At 36.8% G+C, this 27,246-nt stretch overlaps 1 protein-coding gene across 1 annotated transcript; it reads right to left on the reverse strand.

Annotated features, from left to right (window-relative positions):
* Positions 1 to 26,808, reverse strand: LOC124157372 (retinol dehydrogenase 11-like). Its single transcript, XM_046532043.1, has 7 exons — positions 26,632 to 26,808; positions 10,690 to 10,782; positions 7,424 to 7,660; positions 7,119 to 7,304; positions 5,867 to 5,976; positions 4,387 to 4,476; positions 1 to 260 (listed from the first exon to the last, which is right to left on the reverse strand). The coding sequence occupies exons 1-7, from the start codon at positions 26,789 to 26,791 to the stop codon at positions 141 to 143; spliced, it is 996 nt and encodes a 331-aa protein (XP_046387999.1). The 5' UTR covers positions 26,792 to 26,808; the 3' UTR covers positions 1 to 140.
* Positions 26,809 to 27,246: the final 438 nt, after the last annotated feature.

The following is a 27,246-nucleotide window of genomic DNA, read 5'->3' on the forward strand; positions in this document are numbered from 1 at the left end:
ATGGGACTATCCAGTACTACCATTGAAATGCAGTTTGGTCAACCTTTTCTCCAAAAATTTTATTTGATAAGGCATTTATGCAAAAAGAATTTGCACATTGCAATGAAAAAATAAACTCTAATATTTTTAAAATAACGATTTCATTTCATTTTTTTCAATACTTTTAGTTCTTCATCTGTTAGTTTCACCAACTTGGTACTTGAATCCCAGAGTTTTTTGGCAAGGTCCATATCCCTGGCTTGCTTGGATGCTTGCACCTCCTGTAAATTGCAAGATTAATAAAGATTACAATTAATGTTTTCTTGCAATTGGTATCAAAAGTCATTCCTGATAGCATATTTACGATTTGACATAAATGTAGAAGTACCTATGTGTGCCAAATCTAAAAACCAACTGGTGGGTATGAAAGAGGCTATATTTATTTTTTTTTCTTTGTAACTGTGGTTACTCTTGTTGAATATTCAGCTGATTTTCCTTGTTTAGCGTATTTTTTTTTATTTTTTTAAAACCTTTGAGAGTATAATTTTTGGAAACAACAATGGAAAAGTGTGATGTGAGGAGTCATGAATGAGTGCACTCAAAGAAAGAAAATTCCACTCAGGGTAATTCATTTGCATTCTCATCGATGAGAACCAAGATCTCCTGAATTTTCTTCAAGTGCTTTGCAAGACTTAGTCTTTAACTTGCGTGATCCTAATTGGAGCTCAGGTTTAGGCAACTGATTTTTACACAGATTGCACAAATTTATTGATTGAAATAAAGTCATTCAAATGCAAATATATTACTATCTACTGAAAACTGTATGTAGTTGAAGAGTCATTTTGACAGAATGAAATGAAATAATGAATGAGTATTCTCTTAGAGACATTTTTCTGAAATTCAGACGTAGTAGAAAGGCAATTTGCTGTTATATTAAATTGGTAATCGAAATTTTTGACTGATATAAGTACATGATGTTAGGCAAAAAGCTTTATGTTTTCATTGCCCTGCAGTATGTGATATTGCTGCACTTAATGTTTGTTTATATGTGCTTTATCTTTTTTATATTATTTTTGTTCTCATTTTCATTTAGTGTGAGAGAAACAAAGTTAGGGGATATCAACAAAGAAATATGATGCTGTTCTACTCAGTTGGTGCAAATTTTTACTTAAATGTGTGATAGAGAGAAAACATCCATTAAAATTGATTTAAAAAATTTAGTTCTGCTTTAAAGTTTAGCTTTAAAATAAAGTTCATGTTCTAAGCTCATAAAAAATAAATGTAGTGGGTTCGGTATTAATGGAGCCAATATTCTTCACTTGGATGAGATAGAAACTCTGTAAAATTGAAAAGAGAAAATATTTCGAATGCTGGAATAGTCTTTTAATATCATTAAAATAGACAGAAAGTCATTCGAATGTATTGTTAGATTGCATGTACAGTAAAACCTCTTTACATCGTAATGGAGGGGACCAAAATTAGGGCAATTTGACTGTTCACTATAGAGAGGTTTTAGTGGTAGGCACCATTTTTTCATATCCTTTGGAAATGAAAGGCAATACTGTCTTTTAAACCATTGTATTTATGTGTTTAAACACATATGCATGCATCAGGGAACGTGTATTTATTATTTAATAGTTACAGAAAGCGAGCGCTATCGCATGATTTTTATCATGATTCGAGAGAAAATTATGTGATCTCTCTCAATTCAACAGTCACTTAAAATGATTGGGATGCCTTTTTTCATATTTACTGTTAGGTATGCTCTCATATTGAACAAAATGGCCACAACTAATCATTGACGAGAAAATTAGAGCATAATAAGGTATATAAGAAAAAAAAGAATGAAACATTTATTGCTGAAAATATCATTCCATGTACGTAATCACGGCTGCATTAATGGTCTCTTGTTGTCTCGGTACGATTTGCGGAGGTAGTTAGGCCATCTTGGGGGTATCTCCTTGGTATGATAAGTGGAGGTTTTACGATATAAAGGGGTTCACTACAAAGAGGTTTGCCTATAAATTTACATGTAAATCAGACGGGACCGTGGGGCTGGTATGATGTATGGAGGTTTATGATGTAAAGAGGTTCACTACATAGAGGTTTTACTGTATATGGATTGATGATATTATGGTATGGATTGATCTTTTCATCTGAGATACACGTTGGAAGAAGATAGCTTGGTGGTATAACTGGTAGCATACCTGACCAGCAATCAGGAGATCAGGGTTTGAATCCTAGCGAAGCCAAATAATGTTTTCATCCTTTGTGTATATATTAGAGATGTGCGAATAGTATCCGCGAATACTCGAATACCTCGAATACTAGAAAGTATTCGATATTCGAGATCTCGAATATTTATGCCAAAGGTGCCGTCTCGAATACCTCGAATACTTTTAATTTCGCGTCATACACTGTCGCTCGCACGTCGTTGCTAGTTGACTCGAAAAAATGAGGAGAACTCTAGACGTTTAGTGCATGCAGCGCCGTTTTAGGCAAGCTGACGAACTACATCAAATTCGCGGGTTAGAGCGGTGAATAGAGTTCAACGTGGGGAACCGAAATTGATCGGGTGAAAAAAATCTGAAAATCCCAGGTGTCCCCCATCAGGAGAAGCTCAGTGCCGTGGGATAGTGACATTGGCGCATTTCCCACGATCCGCTATCCACCTCAATTCAGCGTTCGCCCCACCCCGTCCGACGATTTCCTCTTCTCCGAAATCAAACAAAAGGTCCCGGCTTGCCCAGGGATCGTATTACGAAGACCTCAGCTTCGAAAAAAATATCAAGTTACCGGAAAAAAATAGAATCGCATTTCACCCTTCTTCCCCAGGAGATGAAACTACCATAGGGAGGAACTCATCAGTGCCGTGGGATAGTGACATTGGCGCATTTCCCACGATCTGCTATCCCCCTCCATTCAGCGTTCGCCCCACCCCCTCCGACGATTTCCTCTTCTCCGAAATCAAACAAAAGGTCCCAGCTCACGCAGGGATCGTATTACGAAGACCTTAGCTTCGAAAAAAATATCAAGTTACACGAGAACAATAAAAACGTGTCTCACGCCCCCCCTCTACTCACCCACTGGCCTTTTTCTGCTTACCTGCTTCGAAGTTCCCCATTTCTGGAGGTCAACTGCTGCATGAGTCATCTACTAGCCCAAAAGTTGTCTAACAATGACTTTCGGCTATTGATATTACGCTTTTATTGGATTGAAATATTAGTAATAAGCGCGTAATTTAAAAAAGAATAAGACCAAACACGACATATTTCTGACTTTATTTAAGCATTTTACGCAGGAAAATAAATGCCGGAAAGACGAAGAAATACGACGGAGGCTTAGCATTTTGGCGTAATGCTCAAATACGGTGCTCTCCTATTATTTTTTATAGCCTCAATCGAAATATTAATACTCCTGGAGTACGTTTAACGATTCTAGATTTTTATAAGACGATATCTATTTTTCGCGATTAAATTAAAAGTGAAAATTTTCAAGCGCGCGAAAACGCGACGGGTAAGTATGAATGCCGGGAAAAACTCCGCGTGACGTTGTTCTGCTTCCCGCTGCCGCGAGTGAGGTGACCTTGGGGCGAGGCTCTGAGCGCTAACACGACGCAGGATGCTAGCAGGTAGCCGAGCACCATGCTAGCTGGTAGCGCTTGGCTAAAATAAGGATTATTAATACCTTATCAAGCGAAGAAAACTTTCCGACCACAGCCAGTTTTAATAAGTGATTATTAAGACATGTTTCCCTGATCTTTGTGCCTCATGCATGCATTGGTAACCTTAGACGATGTAAACTCCTATCCTCTCGTGTAGAAAATAGGTCCCTGTGATGTCAACTGGAGTGGCATTACATGGGTGCCAATCTGGCCTTTTTCAAATGAGGATAAAATTGGCCATTGCCATTGGTCGAAACCGGTATTGCTAGAACCAAATAATTTGTATATTATGAATACACCAATGGTGGGTAACAAATCACAATCAATGCCTTTCATTTTCTTTAATGAAGGAAACTACCCTATTGTTTATATAAAATTAAAATATTCCATTAATCAGCTAAATTCCTGTTTGAATCCTTTAAAGGTAGTCACAATTACTCGCCAAAATCTTGGGTTTCCTGCTGCATAAGCGACCTAGTCACACATTTTCACATTCATCGTTTAGTATTCGAGGTATTCGAAATTCGAGGTATTCGAATATTCGAGCAATGATTTGATATTCGAATTCGATAATCGAATTCGAGAAATCTACTATTCGACCCATCCCTAGTATATATGTGTTGCAGACCTATTCATTTACATCATCTTTTCGGATAGATACTTATCAATTGATAATGATACATTTAATTTTCCTCATCTTCATTTCATTTGAGTGATAATATCAGCGTAAAATGAGTGCCTACCTTGCAGTCCACGAAATAAGCTCCAGTAATTCCTTCCACATCTTCTGAGACTGCTACGTGGATCGATGTTTGAGCTCCTTCTTGAGCATTCTGCAAATTCATAAAATGAATTTTTTTCAGTATAAGTGACTGGAAGGGTAATTTAAAAAAATGCATACTATATCATTCATGTTGTCATAATTTAACTTTTAAATATTATTTTTTCATGATGAGATTGGGCTGTATGTTATGTTCCCTTCAGAAATTTAAAAATCATTTTTAATTTCTTGGTACATGTGCAATTTCCTGTTTGGATTCCTTATTGTGTATTGGACTTATTTAATGGGCATGAGTTTTGACAAATAAGACATGCTTATTGTGTATTATTTATATATTTCTATACATTCTTGACACAAGATTGTGGTATGCTCCTTTCCTTAGGTATTACAAATTTGGGGAGTGTATATTTAGTCAAAGCTAATTTTATCCTGGGTATTATATGCATCTCTGCTCTTATTGATAATTTATTGGGTTTGGGTTTTGGGTTATCATAAAGGAATGGTATGGTTTCAGTAAGTCAAAGGAAGATAGTATGGATAGGGTGGGATAAATTTTTCAGATGTTTCCTGATACCTGCTTGAGTGCCTTGAGAAGGGCACTTCAAATGTAGCTTTTTATCTGTAGGATGGGACGATAAACCGTCGTCCCCTTGACACCTTTCGTTTGGAGTAGGTTAATGTTGATGACAGGTTTCTCTTTTACCGAGTGACTTAGGTGAATGCATTGAAATTTATTAATTATGTAAAAAACTATTTGAGACAAGAAATTGAGGGAGTAAACAACTTAAATCTAAGTTATTCTGTTTTCATTTAAACCGTGTTCATATCGGCTCCATTCTTTTATGATAACTCTCTATAATACTCCCCACCCTCAAGTACAAATCACCTGATTCAGATGATGATGCCTTGGTACGAAACTATGGTTATGAACTGTAAAACTATGTGATGTAATTTCTGATTTTCTTTTTCTCCTTTTGTCATCCTGGCAGACAATGTCCACTTTATTCCTTCTTATTCTGATATCTCTTCAGGTTAACTACCACTCACTATCTGAGTTTAATTCCAGTTCCCTCTATCCATTATTTTTTAAACCATATTAGTAATGAATCTTTTTTATCAATTTCCATCTAAAACTCCCCTGAATTATTGGTATTTGTATTCTCCTGTGTTTTAAATGACAAACTTCAGCTTATGCTCATTTTGTGTAAAACCATAATCTCACAGTGTCAGCACAATGCCTTTTCCATCATTAAATCTCATTTATTTTCACCTATATTGCCCCAAGATCAAGGGTTTGAATTATCATTAATTACTTTGAACTATATTTTTATTTTTCACGAAGCTCATTAGTTTTTTGGTGTAACTGTGTTTTTTAGTGATAAGAAGAGTTTTCAGTACTTAATTATTATCAGTCTGAGTGAATTGAAAATAAGTTTGCTTACCTTAAATAGTGTAGATATCATCAGTTCCACAAAGAACTTAAAGACAGATGGAAATCTTCTGCAAAATTCTGTCCTCACTATCCCAGGATGTGCTGCATTAACAATGATACCTAAAAATGGCACAAAACTCATTCAATTAATGGAATGTGAAATTATGCTAGGAAATTGGCTTTAGTAAACTTATTGAATGTAACAAATGTGGGAAAGCACATAGCATTCTTTTTTTAAATATTTCTTTTTGTTTGATGGTGCCAGTGACATGCTTGTAGAACATTTAGATTTAATTGGCTCATGGAGTATTTTGAGAGAGCATGCATTTCCAGTGCTGTGCTTACAAACCCCCCGACAAATTTACCCCCTTTACAAACTCCTACAAGACCCCTCGACCATCCCAAGCTGCAATCAATATCCCAACAACATCCGAACAACATTGTCGTGGTAAATATATGACTTCCATGCAATATCCATGCTAATCCAATTAATGTTGTATGTATATCTGTGAAATATCCAAAGGACCTGCCAAACAACATTGCAGTAATGTCCAACAGTGGACATTGAAGTCCATGGTACATCACTTAGATATCTTCATAACATCTAATGAGTTGATAATGGTTACGCTAATTATGGTTTTGGTAATCCCTAGACATAGAAACAAAACATTTGTGCTCTTCAATACTACACAGGACATATGTTACATACGGATATTGTTTGGAATAAATTTTTTTGGGTAAATAAGTACCACTTCTTTTGAGAATAATTTAGAATTAATCCCACTATATATTCCAACATCTCTGAGATATCTTCATAACATCTAATGAGTATATAATAGTTATGCTAATTATGGTTTTTGGTAATCCCCAGACATATAGACAAAACATCTGTGCTCTTTGATTCTATGCAGAGCATATGCTACCTTTGGATACTGTTTGGAATAACATTTTTTTAATATCTCAGTTATTACAACTTGGATATCTATGTAACATGGTCAAAATATCTATTGTGTAATAACTGTGCTATGGATATAAATACCTTAGATATCCGATGGATATCACATGCTGCTGGGGATGTTTCAGCCTGATTCATAGGTCTTGTTGACCCTCAAAGCTTTGATTTTGGAATTGCAAATTCTGGGTAACACATTTAATAGCAATAATAATATGCATGTATGTAGTAGCTACATAATTTTCACATAGGTATAATTACTCTTACCTAAAAGTAATTTAATGTGATATGAATACTTAATAGTAATTACCTGATCCTTCCAGTCTTTTTGCGAGCTCTTTTACAAATAGAATGTTGGCTAATTTAGCATTGCAATATCTAAATATTCCAGAACTTTGTGCTGTTGTGTGGAGGGTGTCTACGTTGAATATTGCATACTTGTGCACAAATGATGAGACCACCACTATCCTGCTTGGTGCTGTTTTCTTCAATAAATCTGGAAATAACTGCCAATTTTTAATGGACTCATAAAAATTCCAAGCACTTGCAAGGGTAATTATGGCTTTAAATTTCTCATGATATTCACATGACACTACTATGCCGGTCATCACATACCTAGTAATAATATAGTCAGTAGAAAAGGTCCAAAATGGTTTGTTTGCATCTCAATTTGTATTCCATCATCAGAGAGAATATTTGGTAAGTTTGAACCAGCAGCATTATTTACTAATATGTCCAATCTTTTCTCACTTTCAAGAATTCTGTGTGAAAATTTTCTTACAGATTCCAGGGAAGAAAGGTCTAAATGCTGAATAATGACCTGCTTGTTGCCTGTGCTATTGATAATATCATCTGAAAGAGAAAGGACATATGATAATGTTGGTTATAGGCATTCAGCTCTCCATTGCAAGGTAAATGTGAAGGTAGTAAATGTTTAATGTATGTATATGAAACTAAATCCTTGATTATCGTATTTCTCCTAATATAGTCCCCCCTCTGAATATAGTCCCCCCCCCCCTAATTTTGAAGCTTCAGTTTCGGGAAAAGTTAAAAAAATGCATTTGAATATAGTCCCCCCCTTTACTTTTACCACAGGCCTTTTTTGAAAAAAAAGTGGGGACTATAATCAGACATATCAGGTACTACTGAAGCATGAGAGACATTTTGCGATAGCATTAGTTAAATGTTAACCTCTTCAGTCCGGAGGTCCACATTTGAGGACCTCATTTCATTATTTTTTCTTCCGAGCATTGTGCTACAAAGTAACAATTTTGACGCGTGTTCCGCTTCGACCAACCTTGTTCCTCATTGTAATAGAGACCGGAGGGCCATTCTTTTCAAGGTACAATGTGTTCTCTCAGTCTTGTCCTGGTCAACGTGCAAAATGGCTTCATCCTCCGGACTTCGTCGAGGTAAGTGCTTATTTTTTAGCAAAGTAATTCAGTCTTGGTGCTTATGATTTTTATAATTAAAAATTAAATCATGTTCAATAAATATTCACCGCTAATTTATAGTTTAAATTATTTTCACGATCATACCAGTTGTTTAAAGAATGGTCCTCATGTGTGGACCTCGGGTCTCAACTGAGATATCCTTAATTTTTGAAGTGGATTTGTTTCAGGTCGAAAGTTACAAACTGACGAGGAAATACGTGCATTTTTGGACGACAGTGATGCTGATCTGTCTAGTGGTGATGAGATGGAATCTAATAGCATAAATAACAGTACCAGTGGGGAAGAAAATGGAGACGAAGACAATTTTTTAGGACATGAGGAAGTCCAAATTGAGATACGTTCATTACCTCCTTGGCGTGAGAGATCACTTTTATGGAAAAGAGCAAGGTGAGTGGGATTTTGAAATAACCACCGTGAAGATCTAAACACATTTTCACTTATTGGAGATGATTTTCAACTATTATTTCCAGTAACAAATTTGTCTGTCAATTTTGAAAGTTGAGAACAAGTCGCAGTTAGGATATCAATGATATGCAATAATTTGGTTGGTTTTTAATATCTGATAATATTTTATCGATTTTTATTAGATATTATTTTCACTTGGGGTGCGGTAATCCAAGTAACAATGGAACATTACTCTTCCTCTCCCTTCTACTCCTCCTTCATTTTCTTTGCTCCAATGTCCTCCTCTCCACCCTTACTTTGGTTACGGCTTCATGACCTCTCCTTTGGCAGACTTATTTTCCAATATTAATCCCAGGAGTTATATTTGACAACTACTTTGTTTGTACAAAAACAGTTCTATGGGAATGATTGCCAGTTGAAATCAAATTTGAATAATGCTCTGGCTTCATTTATGAGTTATTAATTGAGTAACGGATGTACGAATTAACTAAATATGTTTTCCCTATATTCTCTCAACTTATTCCACAGATCAATACTCCTTCACTTATAGCAAAATTTTCTTTATTCCTAGAATGCAAATGAAAGGGCCTCCCGGGGACGAAAGTCTTCTCACAGAACATGATGAAAAGAAAGGAGCATTGTCGTCTTTTCTGGAGTATTTGCCGCTAGAGTTTTGGGAAGATGCAGCAAAAAATACGTGTCTCTACTCTGTGTAGGAAAGAGAACTACGGTCTGTGAAGACTACCGCAGAGGAGTTGATGCATTTTGTTGGAATACATTTAATAATGGGATGTCTTGGATATCCTCAGGTAAAAATGTATTGGCAGCGAGGCACCGAAAGAACGATAAAGAAGTGACGCAAAAAATAAAATGCATGATTTTGCTTTGACCATTCTTTGTGTTATTACAGCCCTGAGGTCCACAAATGAGGACCTACCATTATGTCGAAATAGGCTGGTGAAAAATTTTTTTTTCTGTAAATTTGGTTTTCAGTACTCTTTGCATGGCCATATTTCAGTAAATAATATTTTTTTAGGCGATACTTTGATCTCAGGTCTGAAGAGGTTAAAGAAATATAAATTTGAACTATGGACTTGTTTGTGTGAGGGATATATGTGGTAATGGTGAAGGTATGAATATCGGTTAATTGTAATGGAAGTATGAATTTTGGAATTTTAATGTAATTTTAACTAGGGGAAGTGTGAGTAAAATTGACAGTACATTAAATAGCTATAATAGTCCCGTATTTCAAATATCAGTCATCTTTTTGTAGTATATACTTTGAACTACTAATGTAGATACATACTTCCATAATGCAATAAGTGGAGAAGTCACTCATGAGTGATCAGTGCTATGGACCAATGTCACTCTTATATGAGTGACAGCAGTTTCTTTTCATAGTACTCAGGGAGTGTGAAGCAATCATTTTCAGGGATGGCCCCTCTGATGGGGCTTCCAATTGTTACTCCATCTCTTGGCATATCCTTTTTTTGTTGCTGAAAATTTGTTGTTGTTTTAATCAATAAGAGCCCGAAGGTCTCAGAGAGGAATCATAATTTCAAAAAATATTTATATGAGTGATTCATTCATTCATACCATGTATTATTGCTTGTAGCTGTTATAGATGTGAATAAAGAGTAGCTTGGTTGAGTTGAGCATCATCGAGGTGGTCATATGAATATGGTTTCATAATGTGAAAAATAATCTCTAATTGTGAGAAACTTAACTTTGATGGAAGTGTTTCATGGAGATGAATATGAAATGAATATCAAGTAATGGCTCTCCAGTATAATGAAAAGGATTCAATGTAATGACTGCCAAATTTTCATTGATAGTGAAATATATATGAGGTGTTATGGTATTGCTAGCAAATAAATTTGTGGTCCTTAGAACAAATGTGCTGAGCAATACAGACATAAGTTAAATTTAATGTTCATTTCTTTCAGATGACTATGCTGGTGAATATATTTTTTTTTTCAGAGGAAAATATTTATGGAAAGATTGTGATTGGTGATTACTTAACTTTGGCCATAGCAGCTCTCCGCATATCTCTGCATGCCAAAATCACTCGAGCTCCACGCCATGCCAAATCTTTTGCTGTTTCTTTTCCAATACCTGTGAAGTACAACTGTATGTAAGTAAATTGAAAAATAAATGCATCTCATCCTAGATCCCAATTGACAGTGGCGTCGCCAGGAATTTCGTTCAAGGGGGATTCAAAACTAGTGGGGGAGGGGGGGGGTGGAAATTTTTTAAAAATAGGGTACCAAGGTTTTAAACTAATTTTAACACCTTTCATAATCGAAAAAAACTTCATTTGCTAAAGAAATATTTTGTAAATTCATGATTTTTCAATATATTTTGTGTTCTTTTATGAAGGAAAATAATTGTGTTTTTATATTTTTTGGACCGGCTGGACCCCCCCTATCGCTATGCCACTGTCAATTGACATAGAATTGTTAAGAAAAGCCTTGAATATTCTACAGAGGCCTGAGAGGAAAATGAATGACATATTGAAAAAGGTTTTATCTCCTCATATTAGTGCATTGATCTGCAAGTAAGGAGCAGTAATACTACGAATTTCATTTTCTCAATGACATTCTTTGAAATGAATCCTAAGTAAAATAATTAAATAGACGACCAAGTCATTATCAAAAGTAAGGGATAGTAAATGTATGTCCTTTGAGGAGGATATCATATCTCCATGGTAAAGACAAATGATTTTTCAGTGCTCAAAGATAGTCAGTTCATGTACTCCTATGTAGTAGAGCTCTGTTAAAACTTGTGGCACCAGAATGAAGACCTGTTTTTGACCTTGGCAAATCTATTTTGATGAATTGCAGGGAGATAAGGGTGTGGATAAAAGTGACCAATCTCTTTCAAAACTCCATTGAGAATATCACCCACCTGGCATTTTGTTGTATATGATAAATAGCCAGCAATTACCTTTTGATATCAGAAACTTTTAAAATAGACTTGTTATAAATAACTTAGTTCCCTTGAGTATGACACTCCCAAACTGAAATATGCAAAGTTGAAATGAAATTTTTAGTAGAATATTTTCATATGCTTTTAAAAATGATAAAAATATTTTCCATCCCGATAAGGGCTATTGAAACTAGTAATTTCAGATCCACTGATAATTTTATCATCCAGACAAACTTGACTAGTTCAAGTTCCATATAAGTGTATTTCAAGGTGTCAGCTTCTTGTCTAATAATTTTTTTCATAGAAGTCCCATTATAGCATGATAGATGGAAATTGTTTGGATAAACGTTATGCTTAGTGTGTCACCCCTCTCCCTCATTCTTGCCAGAATTGATGCAAGACCTTGCACCTGTTGTGGAGGCTAAGGGGGAAGGGGTGGGGAGTGCAAATCTTGAGTCACCTGAGGGAGAAAGGAGAAACCATGTAGTGGCCAAAAGTAGTTCACTTGATCAATGAATGACCCCTAGCTATCTCTGAGAGAAATTATGAGGGTCATTCAATAAGTAATACCCCACTTTTTAAAAATCAATTGATATACATAGAACAATGTCCTTGTCAGTGCTTCATAATTGATGTTTGTTCTCTGCGCTGAGGAAGTTTGACACTGTTCTAGCAGATAGCAGAACTGTACTACAACATCAAAATGGCGTTTACATATGACTCACATTAAAAGCAATGTGCTGTTATTGAATTTTTGTGTACAGAAAAAGAAACCGTGGTGAACATCCATAAACGTTTGTGTACTGTGTATGGCAAGGGTGCAGTTGGTAGGAGTGAAATTGGGCGTTGGGTAAAGAAAGTTACAGTCTCAGGAGATGCAGAAACAGAGCTCTATGATAAGCCACGCATGGCATGGCTTCGCCTACAAGACAAGAGCTTTTACCATCAGGGAAGACATGCCCCCCCAAAATGTTGGCGCTAGGCCTTGGAGCGTAATGGGTACTATGTAGAAAAATAGGACATCGACAAGAAATGTTGATGCATATTGTCACCAAAATCTGACTCTTTACAATAAATATGTTTTGAGAAAAAAAATAATAGGCATACCTATTGAACGACCCTCGTACATTGTGCAAATTCAGGGAGAGTGAGTGCTCATAGTGCAGTCACAATTCCTGTGGTATTCCCGCTGAATAATTCTGCCAAATAATAGCTCAGTGTGAGTGCTCAGTAAATGCCAGAGTGGTCTTTTCAACTGCTGCTTGCCTGAGCACTTGTTGCTAATTGGCAAGAGGCCAAATATTAATTCCACGTGTCCAATGGTATGTTTATTAGATGATGCTAAAGATCCATTAGTGGTGATCTATCAGAATTTCCTATCAGGAAGGCTGAGACTATGCTACGGAGTGGTTCGCTCCTGTGTTGAGTTGAGATTAGGGTGAGCTGAAAAATGACTTTTTTTCAGGATTCAATTTGCCCTAAGCAGGAAAATTGCGATCTTGTATCAGGGTCTCAGATCGGAAATTTTTTCAAAATCGGCCTCAAAGGATGAATGTGCTCTGTGAATAGGTGTTTTTACTTTCATTTTCATTATAGTACCTTATTTTCTTCTTATTTTTAAAAAGTTTTTGTTGCAATTCAAGCCATTAAGCATGTGAATGCCAATCCAGTCCTGCTTCCTAAATATCACATAGATTTTCGAGCAACGGTAATAACGTGACCAATTGGTTAAGAAGAAGGTATAAAATTAAAGCAAAGCCTTTTCCTCAATAATATATTCCAAAAAATTTACTTTCTTAGTTTAGGTTAAACTTTTCTCTTGTGCAACCATTTCTCTTCTTAATTGTGTTTAAGAAGTTAATAGTGTGAACATTCCAAGATCAGTGATTTGAAATATCTATAGCCCCTCCAATAAACTGTACCATTACTCGCCAGGGGCCCAGGGAAGAATTAAGGCTAGGGGGGGGTTTTAGGCACAAATAATACTTTGGGGTGTGGGGGTATTGCATACCCTCCAGGGTAAGCAGGAGTTGCGAGGGCCCTCCTTTAGAAAAATTTTAAGAATTATGGTTCAAAATGGCGAGTTTTACGGCCTTCTGATGGATATTTGATTTATCCTTGCACTATTCTCTAAGCAATACTGATCCAAATAAGTAAAATGGATTAAACTTAAAAATTTCTCTGAGCTCTGGGGGGGGGGGTTTTAACCCCCAAAACACCCCCCCCCCCTCGCTGCGCCACTGTTACTCGCCTCTAATCCTCCTCCACCATGAATATCAAGCTATTTTCTTGGGGATATATAAATTTTCATTAAATGGTAGCGTTAGGAGATAATGTTTTATGTGTTGGGGGAAAAAGGCGGGATAGTTGAAATAGGGGGTGGGGTTTTTAGGAGGAGGTACTGAACAAAGTTGAGTTATTACATCATTCAAACAACAAAACAATCCGGACTTGCGTCATGTCACAGGGTAAAAGGTAAAGAAATGGGGTTACATCAGTAGGGGATTACGTTGAAAATAGGGGAGTGACAAATAAACTCATTTTTGTTCAGTAAGTCAAATTTCTTCCGTTCTTTTCACAATTTCCCATTCTTCTGCTGCATCTAATCTTTTTCCTTTTCCTTGGAATCGAATGATTTTCACGTCAAAATTGGATGTATGTTTTTCTTCCATCAGGTGATTTACAAAATAGGACTTGGGGTCATGGTTCTCGAGGCACCTTTTGTGTTCAGACGCACGAGTACACAAGTTTCTCCTCGTTTGGCCGATGTACAACCCCCTCGCACGAGTCACATTTGAGTTGATACACACCACATTGACGCATAGGGTTGAGAGTGGTTGAGAGAGTCCTTGTCCTTGAGAGAGTGCTATTACTGAAAAACGTTCTCTAAGTTCTAGGTGAATAATCGATGCTAACTCTATACTTATCTCTAGGAAGAGATTTGGCTGCTTGGTATGAAATTTTACCCAAATAAGGAAGCCTTACCCATTTTTGCTTCTTATCATTAAAAGATTTGAATTGGGAAATTTATTTTATGGCCAGCGTCTTTGTTTTCTTAATTAAAAGTTTTGTGATTAAAATATCATTGTATCCATTGGCTTTGGCAATTTGTCGAATAATATTTATTTCAAAATTTATTGTTTGAGGCGTAATTTGGTGAAAGCGATTCATAATTAAATTAAAGAAGCACAAAGTTCTTCTTTTTTAATTTAATATTTATTTCATTCAGAAGATTATTCCCCCCCACCACATTTTTCCTTCAGATCATTTTTTTTCTCCTTCCCCCACCCTATTTGAAGATATATACTGTTGCATACTATTTGAATTGAATTTTTTTTGTTATTTACTATTTGTACCTGAGGATGATTGTATAACAATCGAAACATGTGTTGTACTCTGTAAATAAATTGTGGGCGTATGATATCTTCGTTTACCATTAGCTATATTCCAAGACATCTCCTAAGAAAGTTGAGCCCTGATACAAGATCGCAACTTTTCTCAAAGGGCAAATTTGATCCTGAAAATAAATTATTTTTTTTGGCCCACCCTAGCGCCCATTTAAAATGAGAGTGAAATGTAAGTTGTCTACCCTACAGGATGAAGACAGATTGGATGCTTTCCCGGCGAATAGACTGCCTGAATAGTTCTCGGGATCGCCACCGAGTCAGGAATTGTATTACTGGCGGCTTTTTGATGCCCAACTCGGCCATTGTCCTCAGTAAAATGAGTGACGATGCCCACATAGCCCTGAGGACGATGGATGACTCTGACATTGAAACGTCGGCAGTAATGCAGTTCCTGACGTAGTGGAGATTCCGAGGACTCTTCACGTTCCTTACAGGATATTTGAACCAACTTAATGCTTTAGAACAGGGACGCAGCTAGGAATTAAGACTGGAAGGGGGGGGGGGGGTTTAGGTGCAACTAATACCGGGGTGAGTGGGGTATGGTATACCCACCAGGATAAGTGTTAGGTACGAGATTAATAAATTGCAGAATTTTATAGATAAGTGGTTGAAAATGGTGAGTTTTACGGCTTTATGAGGGATATTTTATTAATCCTTACAATATTCTCTTAGTAAATCAATCAAATAAAGTAAAATGGGTTAAACTTAAAAAATTCTCTGAGCTCAGGGGGGGGGTTTTATCCCCCAGAACCCCCCCTCGCTGCGCCACTGCTTTAGAGAGTGCCAGACAGCAAACCTCCATTCGCGGATATTCTTACGTTTCTATCCCAGAATGTGGTTTTTTTTTAGTATGCCTGTGCGGAGCCTTCATCTTTGGAAGATAGTTTCTAAAACTATTTTTTTGGAAATTTGTACTGTCGATTCCACCAACGGAATTCTTTTCCTCAATTTTATTCGACCGCGAACTGGTTTATCAATATCAATCTACGCAGTATTTTTAATCACTTCATAATGAAGCAATTTGCGATCCTTAATTTAACTTTCATTACTGGAGAAGTTCCTCCGGGGTCTTGAGGTCTCCCACGCTTGCTAACACTGTTTGTCACCCCGATTGCGGATTTAATTTATAATTAGGATGGAGGTCACTCCTTAGTAGGCTATTTGTATTTCAAATGCATAATTTTTGGCTAGGTGGCCCTACTGAGCAACTAATGGTACTACGAAGATACTACACGGAAAAAAGTATAGTTAGAACTATCGAATTCTGATGGAATTTATCAAACTTTTCGGCTCATATGGCACATTGAAAAATTCAGTAACAATTACCAAACCAGTTTGATAAATTTTATAAAACAAAGGTTGACCTTACCAGTTTGATAAATTTTATCAAACTGCTGTTTGCAGTTATGCAAACTGGTTTGGTAATTGTTATCGAACTGGCCACAGCAGTTCGATAGACTTAAAGATAGAGACTTAAAACTTGGCATAAATACTCATAAATAGGGAAGTGCACTAATTTTTTTTGTTGCTGAATTTGAAAGTTTAGCCTGAAAAAGAAACATTAGTATAGTCACTTTTATTTCCTGCATCTGGGGTATGCACTTTAGAGCGTTTTGAAAGTCGGAAAATTTCATGTTGCGCTGAAACACAGTGCCTCCATCTTGATTGAGATGTGACGTCACAATTGGCAGTAGTCACCAGTGGAGTATCGCTGTATTCCGTCGCCTTCTTTAGCGCGGCGAGCGTTTCCGGGAATCAGTGGAGTTTGCTTCCTAAAAATGTCGGCTAGTACGGAAAGCATGATTTAAAAAAGAATTATAAATGATTTTTTGTTCCAAATTTCATCTCGACGTCGAAACAGAAGCCTGGAGAAGATATTCATTCCCGTGCCTTAAGCACAAGCCATACGGAATAAAAGATTCAAGGCTGCTCCTGACTCTTACCTATCGATGATATTCTGTTTTGAAGATCATTTGAAGGTATTGTAAGATAAAATTGATATTTATATTATAATAATGTATTCATGGTTAAATAAAAAACACAGTACTATTCCACAACCTTATATTTATGCAGTCTACTAGTTTCAACGTTACAACGTCATTAAATAACCCTTTCGAATACCCCTTTCCAAAAAGCATCAGGTTCTTCGATCTCCTGACACCCTTATTAATTTTTTATACAGGTATTCTTTTTATACTTAATATGCGGTAAACAAAGCAACTAATGAAAACGTAGAATTTTATAATTGAAAAAAACCTTGGTTCAAGTAATCCGAGTCTTTTTTTTATTACACTTTCCATATACGCTTCGCGATAGACTCGATTTTGTCAGGGCCTCCAAAGCCCTCGGCCCTCGGTGATTGCCCTCCACCTAACCCGGCCAGACCGCCCCTGATTAGACTATCAGACGGGAATATTTGGAAGCTTTCAGGAAAATTATAGATTTATACTTCCTTCCTCCAAACGACCTCCTTCTCATTTTTCCCCGTGAGTTCAACGTTCTCAATGCCCCGTGATATTAATCTCCCTACCACAGAGGACAATTTCTCTCCAGACACACGAGCCCTGTTGAAAAAATCCCGAAAGGTCCGAACTGCTTAGGACCTCGAGTCTCGACCAAACATGCCGAAGTGCATGTACACGAAGATGCATTCTTTCACCCTCTCCCTGGACCGGATCCACTGACTGCCTCCCCCACCTCACCGCTACGACGTATCTCCTGGACCCACCTGGACGGCTGGCCGACGCCGAGACGGTCCTCTAAGGTCCGACGCACGCCCGATAAATAGCCTCCACCATACGAGTGGTGTGGTTGGACCCGAAGCCGCCGGAATGCAGACGTGTTTGGCGGGACTGAAAGGGGTCTCACCATCAAATTCAAGCCTGCGATGCTCGTATTCTGCGATTAGCTTCAACTATACGTAGGAAAGCTACCAGTACCAACGAAATACACCGGCTGGGTTAATTTATCATCGCAGCTTTATTAATAAAAAAAATATATGTTAATATAAGAGTTATTCTTAAGAGGGACATAATTTATTAACTGTGAAATCAAAATTTATCTACATCCTAATACTAACCAGCATCTGCCTTAAATGGCGTGTGGCAGAGGGTGTTCGGACACTTATTTTTACTTGAATAAATACACAACTTCGAAACTGGGTCCATCTTTTAGAATAAGCCAGTACAGCAAAGAGTTGTCAACATTTTCTAGTTTCTCAAACAAAAAAAAAGAATCTGACAATTCAGAGAATTAATTTTCGAATTTCAGAGGGGTACAAATGCTGACCATTGATTACATTACATGCTCTGAAAATTTCAAGATGAAAGATCAAGTTTTTATACAGTTTGTTTCCGAACAAAAATAGACCCATCGAGCAGCAGATACGCTTCCTCGAGAGTCACTTAGAGACGGGAATTTCTCGAGACTGTTGCAACAGAGTAATAGTTTCTTTATCTTCCTGTGCCTAACACATTTTAAACCATACTTTAAAGTCATTTTTTCGAATAAGGATGGTTATCCGGTGGAGCGAGGTGGTCCAGCGAGCTTTATGTTGCTGAACAAAGTGATTCCTGGGTTCAATACTCGGTTGAAGTCTTCGGACCCCTCACTTATGAGTGCTTGCAACGCGAGGCGGCCCAGGAAAGACAGGAGTATTGTATAAAAATAAAGAAACCGTTTTAATTTTTCCTTCATTATACTTGGTAAGATGGTGCCTACTTTCAGCCAGGTTGACATTCCCTGACAATGAATAAAACTAAAAGTCCAGGAAATGAAGCTCATAAAAGTGAAAAACCTTGCAATTTTTTCAAACTGAATCGATTTGCACCAAAATTTGGGATTAGTCTAATTATACCCCCTACTTCAAAATCTATATTATGCCGAAGGGCGCTTTTTATTTTTTAGGGGTGAAAACTACCCCTAAAACCTGGAACTTAAAAAAATATTTTTTAAAGCTAAATACGTGTAAAATTTAGTTTAAATTATTTTTTTTACGAATTGAAAATAATTTTTAAGGTGTTTCAACCTATAATAATCAACCATTATTGGGGGTTAATGTAAAAAATTATTTTCAAACTGAATCGATTTGCATAAAAATTTGGGATTATACTAATCATACCTCCTTTAAAAACTTTTTTCAAACCGAATCGATTTGCATAAATATTTAAGAATAAGACTAATCATACCCCCTTCTTCAAAATCTATATTACGCCGAAGGGCGCTTTTTATTTTTTAGTGGTGAAAACTACCCCTAAAAGCTGAAACTTAAAAAATTATTTTTTAAAGCTAAATACGAGTAAAATTTAGTTTAAATTATTTGTATAATTATTTTTTGTTTGGAAAATAACTTTAAGGCGTTTCAACCCATAATAATCAACCCTAATTGGGGTTAATGTAAAAAAGAATTTTCAAACTGAATCGATTTGCATAAAAATATGTGTTTATACTAATCATACCTACTGTAAAAATGTTTTTCAAACCGAATCGATTTGCATAAATATTTGGGATTAGACTAATCACAATCTTCTTCAAAATCTATATTATGCCGAAGGGTGCCTTTTATTTTTTAGGGGTGAAAACTACCCCTAAAAGCTAAAACTTAAAAAATTATATTTTAAAGCTAAATACGGGTAAAATTTAGTTTAAATTATTTGTATAATTATTTTTTTGTTTGGAAAATAATTTTAAGGCGTTTCATCCCATAATAATCAACCCTTATTGGGGGTTAATGTAAAAAAAAAATATTTACCCTAAAATTAAAAATTATTTATCACATTGTATCTTCTTAAACATTTTCTTGCTACTTTTATTATGTATTCACTTATTTCTCTCATGATTTTAATCACAGCACAGAAAAGATATAACAATAGGATAAACAGAACAAAATTCGTCATGGTAACATTAACGAATAAATGTACATTTATGTAGACGTTACATGAAACACAATCAAACGGAGACTTTATGGCTTCCAGTCTTCCTACCACATGCATGCACACAGGTCACTGTGAGCGAGAGCACACATACTCACATATGCGTATGTGTATATACATCTTATGGGTATGTGTGTTTATTTTGTAGCAAATTTGAGTGTATCGTTAGCTTCTAACGTAAAGTACACAAAGTATATGCTAATAATGAGGAATATTATGCTCTGAGTTGTGGATTTTGAATTTTTCGAAAATAAATTTGATTGGTATTTCAAACATAGCTCCTTTATTTTTTATGATAGAAAGTTCATTTAAATAGTATGTTGTAGGGTTTTTACTGACTACAAGGTCATGCGAATTATATTTTTTTCGAGTCATTAATTTTGAAAGGGGAGGGATTTAAGGGTTTAAATAAGGTGGAGCTCCCTTGGAAATAGAGGTTTTAATTAACATTATCTCACCAAATATTTATTGTATAGAAAATTTAAACGCATCAAAATATTTGAAAATAAAGAAGCTACAATTTATTACTTCAGCATTTTTTTCATATCCCCAGTTTTTTTGGAGTTATTTTGAAAAAAAGAGCATTTTTAACGAAATTGTAGAAAATGACTTTTCACTTTTTCCTCCATTTTTTTCAAAATTTAGAGTTGTAAATAAAAAAAAACTTCTAGGATCAATTAAAAATACTTAAATAAAGAGAAATACTGAAGGGCATTGATCAATTTTGTCTGGTGTGGTAATAAGGAGTTGTTTTCACTGATTTTTTCGTACAAAAAAGTAGGGACTGATCTTATTTTTAATCATAACTCGCTCAAATTTGATGATAAAAAATATCTTTTCTCATAATAAGAAAGTTTTTCAAAAACACTTTTAAACAGGTTACATAATTTTTCCTCGAAAATTACATTTTTACCGCTATTTGGTATTGAATCTTTCAAATTTAGCGTATGACAAACAATAGATAACCATCAACAAGTTGTAGCTCGGTCCGAATTGGTCATAAAGGAAATATAAAATAAGATTTTTATTTAATTTTTTACAAGCTACAGTTTTGTAATTCACAATTCCCTAATAAAATTAATACTTTTCAAGTTATTTGGCTATAATCGATTAAAATCGTTGATTTCTTCGTCAAAAAACTGTTACTTTCAATCGCAAATAACTCGAAAAATATTAATTTTACGCAAAAAATGGAAAGATCATTTTATTCTTAGAATCCAATTTTCTATCGATTCCTGTGGTCAAAATATAATTAAAATTTTCCACCCCCGAGATGGGGTGGAAACCACCCCCAGGGTAAATGCGCCCGTCGGCATGATATAGATTTTGATTCTTGGTATATTCCCTACTTATTGTGAAAATGTCAAGAAAATCGATTCAGTTTGAAAAAATTGCAAGCCAAAATGCTTCATTTCCTGGACTATAAACAGATCGAAGTTATTTGCGATAATTATCAAAACTTACTTTTAGCGATAATACTTGAGTGATTAAAATCTTCAATCTTTCAAAAGTAATGAACAATGAAATAGTGAAGAAAATTCTCAACGAATCAGTTTAACATTTAAGCTTTTTCAATTTTGGATGAGTTTTCCATGTAACTAAGACGAACCATCCGTAGATATAATTTATTAAATGGACAAACAATACCGACAATACGACAAACATGGGCGTATGTAAAATAAAACCAAATGACTCTATAAACAATTTCATTTATCATTTAAATTATTGCCCCAAACTGGCCAAAAATTATATCATTCTAAAGTTAAGAAGCACCTTTCAAGCAAATTTCGGAAGAACAGTGACTTAGGGCAACGTTAATAACATGCTGCATAAAAATTTGTAAAAAATGTGTTATTAAAAGACATTATAAATTAAATTGTTCATAAAATTATTTGATTTATTCCATCGCAAGACAAGGTTTTGTTGAATGGTCGGTATCGTCAGGTCATGATTTGAATAATATCTACGGATAGTTGAGAATTGATAAGTGTTTTAGGAAAACTCAATCAAAATTGAAAAAAATTAACTATTAAATCGATTCGTTAAGAATTTGGTTCACTGCTTTCATTTACACTACTGTTGTAAGCTTGAAGGTTTGAGTCAAACGTTACTGGTTGGTCTAAACAATGGGACTATATAGAGAAGGCTCCATCCCATTGGAGGTGTATTTCTGTTTCCACTTCAGTTGCATTTTAATCGGTTTGTAAAAGTGTCCGCGACGCGGTGATGAGTGCAATGAGACCCATTTTTTCCAATATTTTGCAGATATGTTTGTAATTGCGAGGAATAGCTCTGAAAAGTTATGAGTTTGATAGATCACATCATCATGTACATAAATTTCAATTAACGCCCCTAATTATACGTTATTTCACCGTGAAACTCGGATCATTTCGTCCGTCAGCGACGCGAGTGCCGACTTTTGTAAACGCATTTAAATGCGCGGTGGGTGACAACACATCATGCCGACTTGAGGATCTCCTCTTTTATAACTTTCGTGGGTCTAATATTAATATCCAATCTCTACAACATGAACCATTTTTCTCCATGAACCATCCAACACAGTTGGCGAGGAAACCCATTTTGGCCTAATATGTCCTCGCGGAAAACCCGGCGAATTCGCAGCGGTCGGTCAAGCGAAAAGTCAGGTGAATTACGATCCTCCAAACGGATGTGAGGGAAAAAAGTTGATACTGGATAGGGGCGAGGTGAAAGACAATGCGAAGTTGGAGAAACGCAATGCATTGGGGGAAAATTTATGTTAACTGTCGCGGCTAAAATACAGGTGCGCCAACATCTCCTCGCGGTGAAGATCGTAAAAAATGTCAACCGACTGCATCCACTCGCCATAGGGGGGTGAATATACCGGGTGAGAAAACTGGCAACACCGGTAAATTCGGCCTCGCGTCCGAAAACAACAATTCTTTTTCTTGCGTTTCTTTCCCTTTTTTTTATGAGGTAAGCTCACCGAGATCCACTTAAAAATGTATCGCAAGTCCTATGGAAAAAAATGTAGTCATCATAGACAATATCCAAGGGGGTTAAAAGAATGAAAAGTGCACTAGAGGCATAGCTGCAGTTAGCCGTGGAGCAGATTATTCTGGGATGGAATTAGCCGGGCCGACGTCTTAAATTTGGAAGAACCTCCTTAAGGCCGCTATACACGGTGAATGATCATGCTGAATGATCACGCTGAATCATCAGGCTGAATCATCACGTGATCATTCACAGGATCATGCGTGCAAAATAGAGCATGTTCTAATTTTCACTGAATGATCAAGCGTATGAAGGTTCATTCGCGAATTGTTCCGTTACACGGTGAATGATCATGCGCATGATCATGCTGAATGATCATGCGATGAAATCATTCGTCGTGTATAGCGGCCTTTAAATATCGACGGGAGGAAAAAGGATGTGGAGTGTTAATATGCTATGTAAAGATTTTACACTTTCCCAGCGACAGAATATTTCAACCTTTCTCGGGATTCCGCGCTGTTAGTTCGTTTTGTGTTCTTATTAATTATGTGTGTAAGCATATTGCTGCTTGCCGCGAGCCTTAAATGGTATGTGCTCTTGCAAGAGTGGTTTTCATTTTTAATGTGGAAGTTGGTCAGTATAAGGAAAGAAAAAATTAACATTTTAGCGCACACCAACCCTTGTAGTCGTCGTATCTCTGCGTTTGTAATGACACTGCTAAAATACCTAAACGCCATTATGACGATAAAAAAATTGTCTCGTGTGTATGATTGCTACAATTAAAATTATTGATAAACTTGACGCCGTATGATCACAATGAAGACAACAAAATATGCTACCACGACGAAGTCTTGAACCCTGGACCTCAGGGTGGGAGTCGTACACGCTACCACTATCTCAACTGACTCCTTGGGGGAGGGAAGATATTTTGAATTTATATATGACTTGTGAAAAGTACCGCATGAAAATTAATTAATTACAGCCTAAATAAGGCCCTATTTGAAAAAGTCGGAGCAAAGTACGTGGTCTCCCCTTGTTAGCCTTAACGCGTCGCATTTCTATGGAGCGATGAACCTGTCCTCCTTTTTCAAAAATTCAGTGACCATAAATACATCAAAGTTTGGTATACCTTTTATAAATAGTTGGAATTTTCCATCTCCCTACCAAGATTAACTTTTCTTGAACCCATCCCATCCCATGATTCTAGTCGCGAAGGGCGAACGTTCCGGCCGGCGTGAATACATACGCAACGAATAAGTCTTGCAGCAAAAGTCTGAAATAGGTTTATTAGTTTGACTCAGTTCTTAAAAAAAAAGTTTTGGCATGATAAACGGCATTGTGCCAAAATATACCCAGCGAAAAATAAATACCATCATCTATTTATTAAAGATTCAATGTGCTATTCGCACTACTCTTTCCAAACTTGAAGTTGACACGTAAATGAATATTAATATAACGCAATTATGAAGTCATGTACTCAAAAGAGAAGCAGCCACATATATATTCTGAAGATATTTTATGACAGCAAAAAACGGACACCCTCAAATTCAGTAATTTTTCAATGCAATAATAGGGATAGAACTAAACGGCAAAGAAGCTGCCTTGTGACGTCACGGCCAATATTCAACATGGACACCCGTTTTAGCGGCCTTTGAATTTTTCCATATTTCGGACGGATATCTCGAATCAAGTATTCACTATTAGGATTTAAACTGTGGTTTTACGACATTATGTTATTCTGAACTCTAATTTAAAAAATGTGTTTGGTGCATTTGAAACACTAGTGTAGGTACTTCCCTATTATGGCTGATTATGGAGTTGTATGCCGTTTTACATACATTTGATCCGTTGCTGAGATACAGCAGCTCAAACATGACCAATTTTTCAAAAACGCGCGTGATCTCGTTTTTCTCCGAAATCCTTTGAACTAAGGCAGGTGGTGTTGCAGTTTTATGATTTTCATGGAATAAAAAACAATATTCCTTTGACCAGATGCTTTGGCTATATTTTTCATGATTTTTGAAGATTTTGGTTCACATCTGCATGGATTTGCATCACAAAATGGCGTCCCATTTTTCGCGTGAAATTTTAAATAAAGTAGACATAATCTTTCGTTTACAAAATATAGTAATGGGGAAATTTACATCACATTGTGAAGTAGAAATCTCTTAAGAATACTACGAAGAAATCTTGGGAAAAAGTTTGCGACCGAGGAAATGAGAGCGATTTTTCCATCGCGCGTCAAGTCTTAGCCACGCGACGCGGGACCCTGAGGCTCGGTAACTGCGGTCGATTTATCAATTTTTTTCAGAATTAATTCTGAAAAATCCTCATTTGAAGCATGGCACATAGTCAGTATTGACCTAAAAAACTGTTACCAGGATAATGGATCAATCGACTTGACCGTTTAACGCAATACTCTAGTGAAGATGGTAAGGATTAGATTTTTGTCCGAACCATTCTACGTTTAAGAAGTATGCTTCGGATATTGAAGTATTGTTAAGAGATTAAGTCGGCATGCGAAAGACAGAGAGAAATAAACAGTTACATTTCCCATAAACTGTTTATTTCTCTCTAAACTGTTTGTCTATGAACAAAGTTGAGGCGGTGGCTTGAGTGTTGGCTTTCCACCCTGAGTGTCTGGGCTCAAATCCTGTGTGCGTCAGAGAATTTCAGAGACTTCCCCATACCAGCTTGAGTGTTTTGTGGAAGGCACTTCAAGAACAGTACTCCTTTCGTCGGATAGGAACTTAAGCTGTGGTACCCTCAGCGCCTTTATTTCAGAGCAGGCTAATACCGTTGCCGAGTTATTCTCCACCTTTCCCTACCCAACTTTCCTTCATGGCGCAAATGTCGATCAAATCCTACAAATACCAGGACATACTATGGCATATTCGAGGATCTCTCCATCTTCAGGGTTTTCGCCGCGTTGGTTGACAACAGTTTCGCCGGGAGTCCACTTCGACCTGAAGACGCGTGATGGAATCCTGGCGAAACTGTCGTCAACCCCTGACAACCAACGCGGCGAAAACCCGGAAGATGGAGAAATCCAGGAATCCAGAATGCCACGGAAAACTACGAGCCAACATACCATGGTGTATTCAGTGAGATGATTGTTCGCGTTATCACGATCGGTCGAAACAAAATATATGTGGGAATGATAGAATAAATATAAATAGAACATTAGATAGATATTGGAACCAATGGAACTAAGATCTGTAGCTTTCTTAGCGCTCACAGTGAATAAAATTCTCTCATGTTCTCTAACTGGTGAGTTCTTACATCACTGCCAACGTTTCGACGCTCATATCTCAGACGTATTTCACCCCTGATGAAGATGCTCGAGTCAGGCTTCAAAACTTTGGCCTTGATGGGTAGCCGCTACTCCAAATTTTTTCGAATTAGTAATTTTCCTCGTTTAGTTTTTCTAAGTCAATTCAGTCGATAAGCGAAAAATCCGCCTCGACAGTGGTACCTGTTCATGATTAAAACCACAAATGGTAATTTCCATACTTAATATAAAACTCCACTACCGACCATGGTTTCCACATAATGTGTCATTTTCAAAGTCATAGAATGTCGAAAATGTTTCATAGGATTTCGAAATCATGGTCGGTAGTGGAGGTTCTTTTTATTTGAGTGTGGAAATTACTGTGTGTGGTTTTAATCAGGGATATATCGAATTTTACACCAAGTCAAGCCTGAAACGATTTTGTAATTGGTACCTGTGTTGGCTCCAGTGACGATCGCCGTTTTCCCGTCCAATCTCCTCTTGCTCTTGCATATCCCGGTTGTAACTCTGCAGTGAACTTTTAGTATAAGGGCCCAGAGGCTCGCGGCGGATAAGGCGATGAGCACCACGGACACCATGCCAACGACCTCCATACCCGCAGCCGCCCGAGCACCGATTAACAACGGCGACCGCTCGTCCTCCGTCGGAATCCTTTCACATGCTTCCCGATTCGCGCACGCAGGGTGGGAGGGGAAGCGGGGACGCCAAACTGAAGTCTTACTTATGCTTTTTTTTCACAACCATCCCGAGGAATTGGCCGTGATCGATGGCTTCTCATCCGTGCTTTGGTTTCTTTACCATTTTATAATAGGTCAACGGGATTCTATCGTTCCCATCGATGTTTTGTTTCAACCGATTGTGATAACGCAGGAAATCACTTCCGAATCAATTTGTCGGAGTTTTTTTAATATTCCAGGAGCCTAAGTCTGTAACTTCGTTTTCTCCTGAGTTGGGAGAAAATAGACTCGTGAAGCTACCGTCTCATTCTCCCCTAAGTCTGTAACTCGTTTATCTAGGTAACGGAGAAAACATTCTCCCAGTAACGGCG

The sequence above is a fragment of the Ischnura elegans genome, chromosome 4 (genome assembly GCF_921293095.1).
Source record: "Ischnura elegans chromosome 4, ioIscEleg1.1, whole genome shotgun sequence".
NCBI lineage: Eukaryota > Metazoa > Arthropoda > Insecta > Odonata > Coenagrionidae > Ischnura > Ischnura elegans.

Bases quoted from the DNA above. Each gene is read 5' to 3' on its own strand.
- LOC124157372 (XM_046532043.1), bottom strand. From the start codon at position 26,791: ATGGAGGTCGTTGGCATGGTGTCCGTGGTGCTCATCGCCTTATCCGCC. The intron at 7,661-10,689 runs TTAAGTAATCAC...TTTCTCTTTCAG, and splicing joins GAGAGCTGCTATGGCCAAAG to ATGATATTATCAATAGCACA. The intron at 4,477-5,866 runs GTAAGCAAACTT...ATGAATTTGCAG, and splicing joins TGATATCTACACTATTTAAG to AATGCTCAAGAAGGAGCTCA.